Source organism: Antedon mediterranea, chromosome 4, assembly GCF_964355755.1.
Source record: "Antedon mediterranea chromosome 4, ecAntMedi1.1, whole genome shotgun sequence".
NCBI lineage: Eukaryota > Metazoa > Echinodermata > Crinoidea > Comatulida > Antedonidae > Antedon > Antedon mediterranea.
In genome coordinates, this window is record NC_092673.1 from 5159134 (window position 1) to 5175848 (window position 16715).

Genomic DNA, 16715 nt, shown 5'->3' on the forward strand with positions numbered 1-16715 from the left:
AAAAAGTTTATGAAGAAATACAATTTGGATCGATCCTACAATTTTAATGTAGTCAAATTAAAATTTAATTGTATTAAAATACAGTATTATCCATGAAATATGTAGGCCTACATTATTATTTGCAAGGTTTTATATGTCCGACCACCGTACCAATAGGTAACGTTAGAAACTTTTTTTATTCGTTGAGGGCGTTATACATGTTGTTTTTGTGGGCCGGGAAAAAACAATATTTATTTTTGCTGTCAAATCGAAAAGGTTTAGAAGGCTTTATGCATAGTTAAGTAACTTCTAGCACCAGCGATGGTCTCACACTATTATTTCAGATCGATTTTATTCATTATAGTTACATTTGTTAATGGGTCTAGGCAGAACACTTTACTGCTAGGCCTAAGTGGTTGTCCTCAACTAGGATGCAACCCCAGTGGAGGGTTTTCGTTCACCGGCAACCTACCCCTTTCGAATGTTACAGTACGATGGCAGAATGACGAAGGCGGCCAAGCTGACAGCACAGACTTTGGTTGTATTGGAACAACCGAAAGGATAGTGTGTCCTCTACGAGCTCCAAACTCCACGTGAGTTGTCACTATTATTAATAATTATTTTTTATTTTGTCTTAAAATTAAATTAATTAAAATAATATTTTAATATTTATTATTAGCCTATACTGTCTTTAATCTTATACAATAGCTCCATGTAGAATGATAATAATTATTAATAATAATAAGATTGATTGAATAAGTTAATATACTGTAATTAAATACAAAATAGGCTGATTTAAATGCTTTTATTTTACAGACTCATGGGCCTAGATACACAGAATGGAAAGTTAGTCTGGCATAGCAACCTTTTACATTTTCCTAGAATGCCTTTGATAGATATCTACAGTGACACCATAGCATGTGATGGAAGCCTCCTTGTGCCCTATGATAGTGAAGGCAATCTACGAGGAACGCCAATTCCATTTACACCATCAATGAATCCTGTATTCAGGTACCTTTCGAATGCGGTCTAATGCGGCTAAGGCCTGGTATCTAGGGGCCCGGTATCACCTGGTAGGGGCCCGGTATCGCCTGGTAGGCCCAGTTTCGTCAGGTAGGGGCCCGGTATCGCCAGGTAGGGGCCCGGTATCGCCAGGTAGGGGCCCGATATCGCCTGGTAGGGGCCCGGTATCGCCTTGTAGGAGCCCGGTATCGGCAGGTAGGGGACCGGTATCGCCAGGTAGAGGCCCGGTATCCCCTGGTATGGTTTTATGATATAAAATGATGTCAAGTACATGTTATTAACATGCTTTAGTCGTAAATTTTACTTTTATATATTTTCTTTCCAGAACCAAGTTAAAATCAGTTAAAATATTGTTATTTTTCACAGAGGCCGGTCTTCAGTTTCGGAAAAAACATAACCAGTATTTTTACAGTTTTTTATATTAAATAATGTACTATATAATAAAAAACGTACAAATAAATCAATTAAATATTACAATAACATTTATAGTATGTTAGTAAGTAAATGTAACATACAGTATATCATAAGATCATACCAGAAGATATCGGGCGCAGCTTACCATGACCCTTCAAATGTGGTTAAATATTTATTTGCTGGTGAACGCTGTCAAGTAGCGTAGTCAACGTTTTACTTTATTTATAGTTGGGAAAACTTCATCAACCTCGGGAAGGAATGGGGTTATCTCAAAGAAATCTTACAGTGTGCTATTAATATTTCATGAGGAAAGTGGATTTGAATCAAGCACTTTGAGATTTAAAAGCAGGCATCTTGCAAATGAACCATTCAGACTCCATTTCCAATTTACAATTGAATGTTTACTGTACAGTACATACATATATAGTGAATATTGAAATCATAAATCTGTCTATTTTTCTTTCAGTTTGTCGTTAACAGATAACGATGCCTTCATTATATCTGGTTATGACGGCAAACTTGTCACGTACCTTACAGGTAAGTTTATTAAATTATAGCCATTCATTTTATTGTGAAACCTTATCGCATTGCTTGTCTCCTTAAGGCCAATTTACACAGACGAGGGGTAACAGTTAGGCGCAGTGTGTTGGATGCTGGATTACTGATTGTGGTTGGAATCCATTTCTAGCTGCATTGCTGGTATCCTTAGGCAAGGCACTTGCCTCTCTCCACCCAGGTGTATAAATAGGTACCCGGTTAGATCAAAACACAACTTTGCGCTGATTACTAGCTGCATTATTATGGGAGTATGTTTCCATACGTGTTTGATCCAAAAAATGACTGGGGTAATAATGTGCTATATAAAGCGCCTTTGAGCATGATTATTCATGAAAAGGGAGCTATATAAAAGTGGTATGACTATTAAAAATATAGAACGTTATTTCTTATTACCATAATTATACGCGGGAGGTTGAGCGGCAACTTAAAGATGTATTGTCCCCAAAAAACATGAAAAAGGAAGATTAATTAAATCAGACCTTGAATAGGTTATTTTGTAGATTTAATAAAGTTAATCACTTCCATAGAAAAAAAAATTTAAAAAAAAATTGACTTGTAAAATGACAAAATAAATGGTTAAATTCAACCAAAAATCTATTGGCTGACAGCCAATTTGACCATTTTTTGCTTTAAATTAAATTACATTTTTTTCAGGTAAATACATTTTTTATGGATAAGTGGATAACTATTATGTTATATTAAAATGGAATATTAAAAAAAAATGTTTTAAGAATTATTTTTTTATGGGACAATACATCTTTAAGTTGTGTTTTCCTCGCTTCTTTATTTAAATGTTCTCCCCATAGATCCAATGTAGCCCAAAAAAATTCCATATTTATTTTATTTTCAGATGGCGTAATCCATGCTTCTATATTCTTAAAAGCAAACATTGACGGAGTTAATGGGACGTTTGTCCCTATTGTTACACCAGTGGTGGCTGGACATCGAGCCTACTTTCTAACACATTTCAGGCCTGACACTAGAGGGCATAAATCAAAGGTATTCTAAAGCATATCAGTTTTAAACATCTTTTTCTAAAGAAACAGAAATGCTTTTCGATATTGTATTATTGTTTTTGCACTTTGTTGTTTTTCAGGATGTTTTGCCAGTTTTTAGACTTTATGCTGTTGATATTTTACGTCAAGCTGTCGACAGAATGAAAATCATATGGTTTCATACGTTCAAAAACAAAAGTTATGCTTCAAACCATGAAACAAAATATAGTCAAACTAATAAAAATTCAAACAAACAAAATTGTGTAGTGACTAAAGGCACAAGGGTTTTTGTAACATTAAATGCTAAATCTTTAGATGGTTTAATAGACGGTAAGCAATTGGTTAATAATCCAGTGAACTATCCATATCTAACTAATTCTGACCAATCAGAAACATTGTTATATGGCTTCAATGATACAGGATTAAGTTATGATATTTTGTTTAGTGATACTAAACCGTTTGTTGCATTGAGTGCAACTATTGACGTTTCTGACGATTCGGTTAATTTTTGGGCAGCTACTAACTCATCAATTTACAAAATAAATGGTTTAAACGGCCAAGAACTTGCAAAATTTAATCTAGCATCCATCTTTGGGGAACCAGTTATATTGACATCAAAATTGATGGTTGTTAAGAAAGTTGGCACGAGCGAGGGAATCTTAATTCTGATAGCGGTGTCGTGTGTTGAAGAACATTGCAAATTTTCTGGCACGCAAAAACATTTTGTATGTCTGATAGATGTAAACACTAAAAAATTACTATGGGCGGTTGAAACACCTGAAGATCGAGCCGTGAAAGGTCAGCTGATAGGTATGTCATCCTCCAATGAACATGAAAGTAAGGATCTTATTGTAGCATCTGCTGAAGGAATTATATTTGCAATAGCAGGCTATTAGGCAGATCTAGCTCGTCGCAATGCTGTTTATATGCGAGCTGTGTGAGTAGATCACTGCAAGACGTATGTGAATACCGTAAATCTTCTAATAGTAACCCACACTCCAATAGTAACCCCCCTTCTAATAGTAACCCACCTTATAAGTCAATCTATAATAATAACCCACTACTCTAATAGTAACTCATGGGGGTTACTATTAGAGTCACAAAAACTATTGACAATGACATTATGAAGACTGGTCATTTATGATGCAGCCGTATTTTGAAAATGCATGTTGATCTCGGGGGGTTTTGCTAAACACAACAAACCCCCGCAAACCTCCAAAAAAACATAGCAAACCCCACCGAACCAACATAAAAGTGATTGAATCATGTAGTATACAACCCACTGGGTTTATCAATGTAAAACAAAAATTAAATTTCTACTGTAAAACATCATTTTTTGGTCAAAAATGATTGCTAAACCCCGCAAACCTCCAAAAAACCATAGCAAAGCCCACCGAACCAACATAAAAGTGATTGAATAATGTAGTGTACGACCCACTGGGTATATAAATTATTAAATTTCTACTGTTAACTACTTTTTTGGGGATAAAACATCATTTTTTGGTTAAAAATTAGCAATCATTTTTGACCAAAAAATGATGTTTTACCCCAAAAATAAGTAGTTAACAGTAGAAATTTAATATTTTTTTAACATGAATATACCCAGTGGGTTGTACACTACATGATTCAATCACTTTTATGTTGGTTCGATGGGGTTGGCTATATTTGTTTGGAGGTTTGCAGGGTTTAGCAATCATTTTTGACCAAAAAATGATGTTTTACCACAAAAATAATTAGTTAACAGTAAAAATGTATTATTTTTTTTACATGGATATACCCAGTGGGTTGTACACTACATGATTCAATCACTTTTATGTTGGTTCGATGGGGTTTGCTATGTTTTTTTGGAGGTTTGCGGGGGTTTGCGGGGTTTGCGGTGTTTAGCAATACCCATCTCGGGAGTTGGGGGAGATTGAGTGTTTTTGAGTTTATAAAATAAATAGAGTTCAACCAAATTTGTTTATTCGTACTGTTTTGTTATTTTTCTATGAGTTGCTGACCGGAAAAGTGGGGGGTGGGTTACTATTTTCAGGTGCCTAATTTAAGATTAGTAATAGTAACCCACTACTCTAATAGTAACCCCCCCCCCCCATCCCCTTCTAATAGTAACCCACCCTAAAAAACAATCAAAGAATAATAAACCCAGGGTTACAATTAGAAGATTTACAGTACGCATATTAACTTTAATAATAAGAGGTAACCCTAATTAAGGGGGTCCCTGTGAAATGTTCGGGGGCCAATATATGTTTTAAAACTACAGCCAACTATTTTTTAGGGACACCTCTATTAAGGGTACTGAAGGTGTCGCCTATAAAATAGGGGTTGTTTGTGTTATAAGATGTTCACTTTCCATGGCATTAATAAACATTTTTTATATTAAAAAAATAATAACTAAAATTACTAAAATAAATAAGAGGTGGGGTGTATATAAAAATATTGTATTCGATTTTTGAACTATTGATAATTTATAGTACAGTATATATATTTGCATCATTTATATAATAAAGACAATCAAAACAAAAATGTATTAAAAAATTACGTCGTGTCGTGTGATATACCGTTTAATGAAGTGAGCCCTCTAGAGAAAGAAGAAGTGGTAACCGCGATAAGAATGTGTAAAGTTTCCCATTCATAATTTACTACAGCACAGGTATAATAATAATTTATTTAGAGTTTACAGCTTTACAACAGTGGCACTTGACCAAGCGGAAGGTGCATCCATAAGAAATATACACACACAAAAACATCATATAGTAAACAACAATTACAATAAAAGGTCGATGTAGGTCAACATGTCAAAACCATTCGACTACAGTAACTACAATACCATTGATAATTATCACTACCAATCGTATATTATTAGGTACAGACATCTCTGATGTATCTGTAAGGTTTATTTATTTATTAGGCCTATCCTGTATTTTTGTTGTTCAGTTTTTAATTTTGTAGTTATATATACAGTATTGTACAATTTACGTATTATGTATTTTCATACAGATTTAATTAATTAATTAATTAGTTTACATTTTGTTTTGATGTTATGTATTAGTATTTAGAACTTTGTGGCTTATGTTATTTGTAATTCTGTCTGTAAATTGGATGCACCATTAACTGATAAATGTGTGCCACCGATATAAAGGTGATTCCTATGAATAAATAAATAAATAGGTATTATGTAAGGTTTGAAATCCCAATAAATGCAAACGCAAAAGTTCAGTTCGTGATGGTCCTTTTTTTTTAATTTATTTATTTATTCTGGTTTATTAAAACAAAGACATGGCAGTACAAAACTGAATTGCGTCCAGTAACATTAACATAAAAATATATCAAAAACGAGCAAAATTTACACAAACATCCAATATAATAAATGTGTTCAATGATATATCAACGATGCCAGGTCTATGTAGATGTGTGTATAGATTTTAACAGTTTGCCTATGAATGAGGTTTTGTTTTGTTTTATTTTTACCAGTTACAGATTCAATTTTATCCCATCTAAAAATAAACCATTTTTAAGATTCTAGAAGTTAGATTTGTTTTTGGTGATTTATATTTTTAGTTCATTTTTTTGACGGAATTTCTGATAATGTTTTTTTTTATCTGGTTGCATGCGGCGTGAGAAGATAACATTACCTTTCACTTTTTTTGTTATACCACACATTTCAAAACAACGGGAATTAGGCGGCCTACTCGCAATAGGTCATCTTGTAAAAAGTAGGCCTGTGTGTATTTTTGTTTTGTAAATTATTGGTTTTATTTTTTGATATCTTCGGTTTCTAAATGTTGTAATAGTTCAGTTGAGTTCAAACAAGACCGCGTAGATGATGTGGGTTAAAGGTCATCTTTTGGTGGCCGATTTTGACGTGCCAGTTGTGGTCAACAAATAATATGGTATCATTTTGAAGGCTGTAGAAATGGTGAAAAGAAATATACATATTGTAATACCGTACGGTATAACATCTACAATGATCGAGATAAATATACGGTATATTATTATATTTGTTATGAGACCCATTCATGCTCCCTTTTTTACGGTATATTTTTGGCAGCATAGCATGCAGAAAGGACGTATTTGGATGATGTCCAAATACGGCGGCCGTGGCCCAAATATAGAACCACCGTATTGAAAAGCGTATACAGTTGAATCCAACATGGGTTTTATTTTAATCACAATCAGTGCCGAGGCGAATCCAGAAATAGCTTACGTATAAAAAAAAATAAATAAAATAGGTCTACTATACTATTGAATTTGAAGAATTATGAATATTAATCTAACATTAATTGAATGAATTGATCGAAATGCTATAAATGAAAATAAAATAATTTAAAAAGAATCATGGACCTAATTTAGGTCATTGGATGGGAGGAGGTTACAAAAGAAGCCAAGTCCGCCACTGCTCTGTGGGTCCACATGTCAATGATTCAAAGACAATATATCATATGCCTAATAATATGTCAAATATTGGAATACACTATTATTTATACTCAGTGGAATGTTCATCGAAACAAATACTGTTTAGCAATTTTACAAAATGTTAAAACAATATCTATTTAGCTAAAGATTATACAATGATTATACTGAAAAGAATTAAAGAAGTACCGCCCTTTGATGTCGCCGACACGTTTCGGACTGCGTGAATAATCGCAGATAAATGACGTTGCTCTTGATCGTTGTTTATAGAGTAAGACCCTATTGTAAGTGTTTTATTCGGTTAATATTTATTTTCTAATGTTTTTATTTTGTTTACAAACAAAATTAAAATTGCATATTTGTTCACCGGTTGAGTAAAATGTGGACTTCAAATGCTATTTTACAATTCATGTATTACACTATATATAGCCTCGATTTTTGTTTTGTTCTGTTCTGAATTGCTTTCCTATTTAAAAATTGAATGCTTGTATAGATTTGGATTTATATAGAATTAACCTCCAATGAATGTTAAAACAACAAATTAACATAAAATGAGTAATCCAATTGCCATGACACGAGTGATTGATACTAAATAATTATACTAAACCTCCTACAGCGTGCTTGGGCTACGCCCTGCTGGTACCACTCATCCCCCTATTCCTGGCGCCAATGCTGGCACTGAGTGATTTACAGTACGAGATAAGGAACGAATAATCCTAGCCTACTGGGAATTCAAACTAAACACGCCGTAAATTCTGCTAGCCGAGGTCGTTGACAGGAGCCACTCACCCTGATGGGAAAAGACGTTAAAGAGGGCCAGGTTAATTTTAAGATTAAACCAACACAACAATGATGAGAAATCAAAGCTTATACAGTACTGTACTGTATCAAAACTTGTACCGTATAGAAAGAAGTACGAACGTGCGGCTAATAAATTAATCATACGGGTGTGTCTGAGCCCCTATTAAGGGGCCACTTTCCTGTGGATTGAATGAGTGGAATTTTTTATTAGTAACCAAATTTTATTCGGGGGACGCCCCTATAAAGGGGAAACTTTGTTTGTGTTGCGAAGGTGTCCCCTTAATAATAGGGGTTTTATATGAATAAATATTTGATACACAAGATTTGTAAACCCTAAAAAGTATCAAAAATTAAAACATTAACTCCAAAAATCACGATTTATTTTTATTTAAATGAGGCCTATATTTAAAATGAAAAAGGGGGAACCAAAAATTAACTCGAAATTAAAGTTTAACATGCGTTGTGTTTATTATATGATATCTACAGGCCTAAAAAGTATACAAAATAAAAACATTTTGAACTTGAAAATCACGATTAATTTTTATTTAAATGAGGCCTTATTTAAAATATTCATAGAAAGCCATTAATGTAACATTTATGTTCAAAACACTTTCCCAGGCTTTCGTAGAATTCTACTTCCTCTGTTTATCTCGACATCTTTTGTCGAAATAACTACAAACTTGCAATGAATAGGTCATTAGCATTTCATTCATTGTTGTTTATAGTTTTAAACACTCTTTTATTATTAATTGATAATTTCGTTCGCTTGGGATGCACCACCCTTTATGTTTTGTTGTTTGTTAACTAATAAACTTTAAAGTGAGAAAATAAATTAATTCAATTTTAATTATTCCAGTTTCAAACTGGCATTGACTATTTTATAATTTAATGCCAGTATTTTTTTTTTTTTTTTTTTAATTATAATTAATCTTTGTTTCTAAATTGTATATCTTGTTTCAGTGAGCTTATCATATAGTTTGTGTATGCATAAATATGTATTGTCCCTCTAAAAAAAAAGTTCTTAAAAACATTTTTTGAATATGCCATTTTAATGTCACATAATATTAATAGTTATCCACCAAATTAGATCGAGAAATGTATTTACCTGAAAATTGGCTGCCAGCCAAATGATGGTTGAATTTAACTATTTATTTGGACATTTTATAATAAGTAAAAACATTGGGGTTTTTTTTTCTACGGAAATACTACAAAATCATCATATTTCATGTTTTTGGAGGACAATATATTTAAAGCACTTAATTTAAGCAATTAATCGACTTTTTTTTCTTTTTTTGGATACGATATCTTAGTTTAAAATGTTGTTTTTAGATGGTATCAAAGAATATATTAGTCTTTGATATAATAATCACCTGTAAACCTTTTCCACACTATCAAACTTTATGTGACAAGAAAATGTGATGTGCCCATGGACATGTCATCACTGTACCATGTTTGGGCATAGCACTACCATATTTGGGTACATCATCACACTTTTTTTTATCAAACTAGTTTGATTTGAGCTTTACTGTATGAATGTATTCTAGTCTACTTAGTCAGTTAAAAAGAATTTAAAAATATAGGCCGGCTTTAAAAAAATGATTTATTTTATTGAATAAATATTCATTTATGAATAAAATAGGTACGTCAAAGAATCTTGCGAAAGTAAGACAATTTAAAGTTGCCGTGATTTGAAAATGGACCTATAAATTAGATAGGATTATAATGAAAGGTTCATAAATAGATCAGAGTCTTTACAAATGTGTCACAATGGTTGAAAGGAACTGTAAATTGTAACACAGACCAGGAGTGATCGATTACACCAGATTCCATTCAACTTTGATAGCGTAATTACTTATTTTTAATCATCGGGCAATTTTGTTTAATTCCTCATTTGTTACGATTTTTAAAAATGACTGTAGCCCCATCATTATATCAGGAACCATGGAGAACCATTTAGGAACTAGTCACACTGTAATTGGATTAAGAAAACGATATTGTTGGTTGTCGACGACTGCTGGATTTTAACAATTCGTGGCTGGTGGTTTAAAGGTCCATAGTTAACTATGAAGGAAAAAAATAATAATTGGCCGTCTCAAAACAGGAGGAATGGTTATACAGTATTATAATAAAAAGCGAACTCAATCCTTTTCTGTACGTAGCGCTTTGCTACGACACGATCAGTGGAGGCTGGTGTACAAGAAAGGGCATAATAAAAGTTTTACGTAATGGCGAAATTAAACACTGCAAACACACGTCACGTGCGACCCATTACCAATTTAACAGACCCTGGGAATAAATTACACAAAAGGCTGTGCTGGTAATGGACTGACATTCCAATAGTTAGTCTCGTACGGCTATTTTCTACTTGTTTAGTCGGGGAGAAATGTTATACTTTTTTTTTACACGTGAAATGGCAAACAAATTAACACGTGGTAATTTTCCATTGGAAGCAATAACAACGAACCGGTCTTTTATAAATTCATTTAATTCATTAACATCCATAAATTGGAATTAAAAAATTGGGATGTACCCCTCCATTACCAGCGTATGAATACTATTTAGCGGTTACCAACCTTTCTTGTTTTCTTTGGTCGGTCCAACCACTGACTTTATATCTAGGTTCTTATCGTATCCCATACGTACAGTATTTCAAAAAGTTGCCTCCGACGCCGTGTCGGGTCACGGAGAAGTAGGCTACTGGCTTGCACACAACAGGCCCTCATTCATCAAATCTAAAAAGGCTATGGAATGCGAGGATATTGAATAGAAGTGAAGGGTAAATGAATTGTCTTTATTTTATTAATCAGTAGGTCTTTCGTTTCTACTTCTATGGTATGCTATATAAATAAACAATAACTATGTAGGCCTCGTAACTCGTACTATAAGTAAAAGTAAGTCGTGTATATAGGTCCTAAATACTTTTATATGTTTGTGTCAAGCCACATCAATTAAAATCTCAACTCTATCACACCATGGATAAATGAATAGATGATCACACAAACGAAATATAGAAGAAAGAAAAAACTACCCATTAAAATGAAAATACGCGCGCGTACTGAAAAGGATTAGCCTACATGATCACGTACTTTACTTATTTTCACGGCAGCTGGGCTGTTAGGAAAATATGCAAATTAACGTAAAAACAGGTTTTTTTCTTTGTATTCGCATGTTTTAGGTCTAGACGTATTAATTCTAAATTCTGCTACAGTACTAATTACTAAATGTTATTTACTAACCAAACATCTAAACATTATTTTTCAAAATACAGTACTCTAATAAAGAAATAAAATTCGTTAAATCAAATGGCTGCCATGATGCAAAAGCTATGTTTTGAGAATAACAACAAATACATGGGACTACATGAGTATTACAATGGAAATATTAACTGTTTATTTAACCAGTCAGAACACTTTAAATTAGAACTTTTCTGTTACACATGGACCTAAAATAATAAGCCCTTGGTTACATCATGAAAGGTACCTCCCTATGCCATGCTTTTGTTTTTCTTGACCTGTTTTTATTGGAATATTTTTTGGCCAAATAAATATGTATGTACAGTAATAGTACACAAAAGAACATTTTCACTGTACAGTAGTGTTTAAATATATTGAGAAATTGAATTACAGTAGTAATATTATAGTTATACTATTACTGTACTGTTATATTTATTTATTTAAATAACATGGGCGAATTTATGTACGCAGATAATGTTCGCGCGATGGAACCACGTGTGGTGAGATTTTTGGATGCTCCACCCACAATATCTAAAAATAACTATTTTGACCAATCAGTGCATTCGATGGCTTGAGGTGAATTGGTAATCTGAATATAGCACCGGTTTTAAAAATCAGAGTTCATTCAATTTTATTTACTCAAGCGCGGTCTTTCTAGTCTCAATAATCTGTATTAACTGTAAAGTATGTTGTCTTCATCTGCACCCATGAATTCGTATCTTAGGCAAGACAATTCGGCCTTAAGTGGTAGTGTTCAACCGTTTCAGCCCATGACCGATTATTTGGGCTTAAGTTCACTAGTGGGGAGAGTTGGTGGTGGAGAGTGTGGTGGAACTCACAGTGAGTGTGGTGTAACGAGAAGGCGTTCGCTATCCTCCAGTAGCAATGGTTTGGTGAGCTGCTTCTCCTCCGACGACGATATGGAGCGCCTTCGATTCGACTTCAAGAAAAACGGAATTGACAGTGAATTGGACCCTGCTGAGGATTTTAACTCATGCTCCGGCTTTCAGGTAAGAAATTGTTTGTTTATAGTTTATAAATTTTAAATAATTATTTCTTATTTTCAGAATATTCACCTATAAAGTAGTATATGACTTGAGTTATTAGATTTAAACAAATAATAAATAAATATGCATATGTTTTAGGTTATTTTATTGGATCTCCATATTATTATGCCCAATCTTCAATTTCTAAAATTCTTTGGCAAAATTATTTACAATACATTGATGAAGTAGCGTTGCCCGAAAGCTCTGTTAATTTTTCTGGCTGTTTTACGTTTTGACTCGCTTTTTGCTTATTTTATTTTATACGTTCATTGTCATATCCAGCCATACTCGCAGCATTGTCATTTTTTTTTCAGTAATTTGCCTTTAGATTGATAAAAACTAGAAATGAATTGTGCACAATCCGTGCATGTGAAATTGACTAGTGCCCAGCAGACTGAATGAAAATACAAATAGTTTAAAAACTTGCAACGAGTCTACATTACATAGGTAAAACATTAAATTAATTGCATTTTCTTTTCAGCCATTTAATCCTCTGTCTTTTTTGGATAAGAATTTTAAATCAACTGGTGGTGCTGGAACCAAAAAGGTCGGACGCAGACGAATAAGTCCAGATTGGTGCGTTTTCTGCAAGAATAACGGAGAAGTAGAGACCGTGTACATGAGCCACGTTCTGAAAAATGGCGATGGGAAAGTCAGATGCCCTATTCTTCGCAAGTACACATGCCCTATTTGTGGTATGAACGGCGACCATGCCCATACCATAAAATACTGTCCTCGTAACCGGGAGGACAGGCCAAATATTCAAAGCACGAGGACGTCGACCGGCTTGAGGCCGCAATAGACATTTTAGTCGATTTTAAGAAAATATTATATAGTATACTATAAATTGATGTACATTTTTTTAATTATTATAAGGTCCCTTTAATTAATCTAATCAAAAAGATACTGCCATATTGGACACTTTCATTTTTGTTTTAATGTGATGTAGAAATATTCTTTATTTTCTTTAAAGAATGTTTTGTTTTTTATATGGAAGTTTTTCCAGCATTTTACCAAATAAAAATCTGTTTCATAGGATTTTAGTAGATTGCGCGGGTTGTAAATATAATTATAATAACTTACAAATTTCAAGTAAATATTTAAAAATAGAAGTAAAAAAATGAATTAATTAATTTTAAATTTAGAAACTTGGCACTTTTTTAGAAATGGATTCGTGTGCTTTTTAACAATTTCAAGCAAAATTGAGCAACAAATCAAAAAGGTTTTTTGAAATATGTATGTACAGTATTGTAAATTTTCAGTTTTGTTGATAAACAAATTGACAAGCAACATATCTGTTAGTATTTTTTTCTTTTCATTGAGTTTTGTTGTGGAAATAGTGTAATGAGATGTTTGAACCTGGCCAGCCATCACCCAGACCAACTACTATTACTACTAAACAGTACTACAGTACTTACTAAATGTCCCTACGTTTTGTGCCAGTATCTGGTATATTAATATATACTGGATACTGTACTACTACTTAATTACAGTATTTTGACTATTTCTACTGCAGTGATAAATTTAAACGCCTTTTTTTTTATATTAATATTTTTGTTATAGTGCGTTTCGGAAGTAAGTTATAACAATTTTATAAAATTTGCGCGCGCATGGAAACGGGGCGTCGTGCGCAATGCACAGATCATCATCAAAGCATGCTGAAACTCCAGAGACAGAATTTATCAAAAAGGAAGTTCAGCAGAGTGTGAACGGTGTAACGTCTAATGTTTGCTGATTAGAGAGGGCGCACCTCCATAATTCGCCAATACCGTAGAATAAAATAATACAGGCGCGGCATTTCACTGATTTTTAAATAAGCAATTTTTCTCAAAAAATTTCATCTGGTTTCAATGGATATTAAATAAATAAATGAATAAATAACTAAAAGTTATCCATTTGGATAAGAAAACCAAACAGAGACCAGGGAGGACATGAACTGAGCCACATCTACGATGACTTAATAAAAAGGGACACCCTAGCATCCAAAGGGGTACACCAGCAGAACGCCCTATCACATGTAAGACATCTGTTGCAGGGAAAACCGCGGATTGCTATTATATTCTTTGATTTGACCAACAAACCATAATGTAAAATAGAGGAAAATTATCAGACTGCTAAAGTAAACTAGAATACTATAACTTCAAGAGTCGGCAGTTCCATGATCGTACATAATCATCATACAATAATGATCATACAAAAATAAATAAATAAATACAATATTATATACGAAATTAAAGACACAACCAAAACAAAAATGAATTAAAGATAAAAATGACGAAGGAAAGAGTCAATAGATGAGGAGGAGATTCAGTAACAGCTATTCGATGTAATAATGAGTAAGGTAATTGAAACCGAAATAAAAACCTGTTTGATGACTACTACCAGAAGTAAGATACTGCCCTCTATAAAATGTTGGTTTTCTCAATGATCTTATTTCCAAGATCTTTGGTCTTCTCGTGGGAATTTCCGATATAGAGGGCAAACTTCTAAAGTCTTATCCAGTAGTAATATGACAGATTATAATTGTGTCTAAATAAAATGAAAGTTTACACCATGTATTATAGTTCTGAAAAGAACTGTTGAGTTTCTCGACGTTCCTATCAATATACTTTGATCGTCCATATAGATCGAAACGTCCATCGAGAAACTCAACTACTGTATATACGTGGTGTACCGCAAACTATATCAATACTGTATTTAATTTCGCCATGCAAATCTTCAAACTATAAAAAAAAAAAGTAACGAATTAAGTTCGAGGTTGTATCGTTACAAATCAATTAAGTAATTAACAATTAAAGTGTATATAACATATCGTTATGATAGCAAATAAAGATTACATCAAATCATAACGAACACATCTGAATCATAATACGGGAGTAGAATTTGTTGTACAGGTTAGACTATATATAGCTATAATTATCCTCTCCATTTTTGTTTTTGGTGTGCCTTTTAATAAATTAATGCACTGGAAAAATCCATACTTTTTAGTGGCGAAATAAAATAACGATTAAAATGTTTTTAGAGTATTAATTAATGATAGAAAATATAGTCTGTGTAACTTGAATTGTATTGAAAGTGAAATACACTGTTTTATGGAGATTTCAACTTATGATATCTGATCTCATTCAACCATATTAGCCGGCTCAATATTTAAAAATCCATTTTTTTTATGTGTGGCAACCACTGTTTTTCAGTTTTGCTAATCAAATTCTCTCCTTACGTCAGTCCTTGTTTTTAACAACTAATTTTTAATAGGCCTCTATATATTCATAAACACATCAGGCTCATACTATAAGTGGCGTGCGTAGAAATTAAAAATACAGGTAATCTTTGTGATAAAACGACTAATCTTAATAAATTAGAATGGATAATTAAAGATGTGACTTATCCACTAAATAGTATTGTAAGTTTTAATAGATCTGGTAGAATTCGGCAATGCAAAGTTAAAACCAACCGTTTTAGAGACTTTTTTTTCCATTATTCTTATCAGCTATATAATGTATATTTTTCAAGATAGTTAGTTAAGGTGTTACGTTTTTATATTGTGTTTTAAATTGTATTGTATCTATGTTTCTAAGCTCAGGAAAACAAATTTCATCATGTATGTAATATTATGTGACAATAATTTGAATCCTGAATCTTGAATCTTAAACGCCCGGTGATATCACTTATAACATTTAATTAATGGATTTTAAAAAGGCACATTTGAGAAAATCTTTCGAAAATGACAAAAAGTCGCCCCCATATATATTTTTTTTTTCTACACGAAAAGTCCTGTTGAGTCCTATGCTTGTTTGGTTGATATTTATTTGGTGTTGTAAGACTGTAAAAACTTGTTATTTCGTTTTTAATTGCTATAATATATTTGTTCACTCATAAGCCAGAATTGGCTGGTCAAGGGTCTTAAATTAAAGATGTAGGCCTATTGTCCCCCAGAAAAAAAATGTTTTTTTACATTTTTTGTTATTGAATATTTCATTTTAAATTTCACATAATAATTATTCCCTTTGATCAAAAATGTAATCGATCGAAAAAAAATGTATTTACCTGAAAACTGTAATTTTCAAGCAGAAAATAGTTACATTGGCTGCCAGCCAAAGGCTTTGAACCTGACCATTTATTTTGTTAAAACATATATTTTTTCCATTTTATTTTCTACGGAAGTGATTAACTTGATATAAAACTACAAGATAACCTATTCAAGGTCTAATTTCTAATCTTCATTTTTTTCATGTTTTTGGATCGTTAATCAATGT

At 32.7% G+C, this 16715-nt stretch overlaps 2 protein-coding genes across 4 annotated transcripts; both read left to right on the top strand.

Moving 5' to 3' along the window:
- The first annotated feature begins 53 nt into the window (after positions 1-53).
- Positions 54-5045, top strand: LOC140047930 (uncharacterized). Of its 2 annotated transcripts, XR_011844996.1 has the most exons (6): positions 54-572; positions 796-990; positions 1883-1953; positions 2825-2973; positions 3071-4151; positions 4872-5045. XR_011844996.1 is itself a non-coding variant. In XM_072092962.1 (5 exons), the coding sequence occupies exons 1-5, from the start codon at positions 301-303 to the stop codon at positions 3863-3865; spliced, it is 1482 nt and encodes a 493-aa protein (XP_071949063.1). In that variant the 5' UTR covers positions 54-300; the 3' UTR covers positions 3866-4208. The 2 variants fall into 2 exon arrangements, 1 of the variants encoding a protein (XP_071949063.1); XM_072092962.1 differs by lacking the exon at positions 4872-5045 and having other exon boundaries at positions 3071-4208.
- Positions 5046-10776: 5731 nt separating this feature from the next.
- LOC140047931 (nanos homolog 1-like) lies at positions 10777-13728 on the top strand. 2 transcript variants are annotated; one of them, XM_072092964.1, is made up of 3 exons: positions 10777-10956; positions 12138-12423; positions 12941-13727. In XM_072092964.1, the coding sequence occupies exons 2-3, from the start codon at positions 12184-12186 to the stop codon at positions 13259-13261; spliced, it is 561 nt and encodes a 186-aa protein (XP_071949065.1). In that variant the 5' UTR covers positions 10777-10956; positions 12138-12183; the 3' UTR covers positions 13262-13727. The 2 variants fall into 2 exon arrangements, with proteins under 2 accessions (XP_071949065.1, XP_071949064.1); XM_072092963.1 differs by lacking the exon at positions 10777-10956 and having other exon boundaries at positions 12003-12423; positions 12941-13728.
- The last annotated feature ends 2987 nt before the right edge of the window (positions 13729-16715 follow it).

What these genes read in the sequence shown, in the direction of transcription:
- LOC140047931 (XM_072092963.1), top strand. Translation starts at nt 12,100, where the DNA reads ATGTTGTCTTCATCTGCACCCATGAATTCGTATCTTAGGCAAGACAAT. An exon ending in ACTCATGCTCCGGCTTTCAG is followed by an intron (nt 12,424 to 12,940) that starts GTAAGAAATTGT and finishes TTTTCTTTTCAG; the next exon opens with CCATTTAATCCTCTGTCTTT.
- LOC140047930 (XM_072092962.1), top strand. Translation starts at nt 301, where the DNA reads ATGGTCTCACACTATTATTTCAGATCGATTTTATTCATTATAGTTACA. An exon ending in CTACGAGCTCCAAACTCCAC is followed by an intron (nt 573 to 795) that starts GTGAGTTGTCAC and finishes TTTATTTTACAG; the next exon opens with ACTCATGGGCCTAGATACAC. An exon ending in CTAGAGGGCATAAATCAAAG is followed by an intron (nt 2,974 to 3,070) that starts GTATTCTAAAGC and finishes GTTGTTTTTCAG; the next exon opens with GATGTTTTGCCAGTTTTTAG.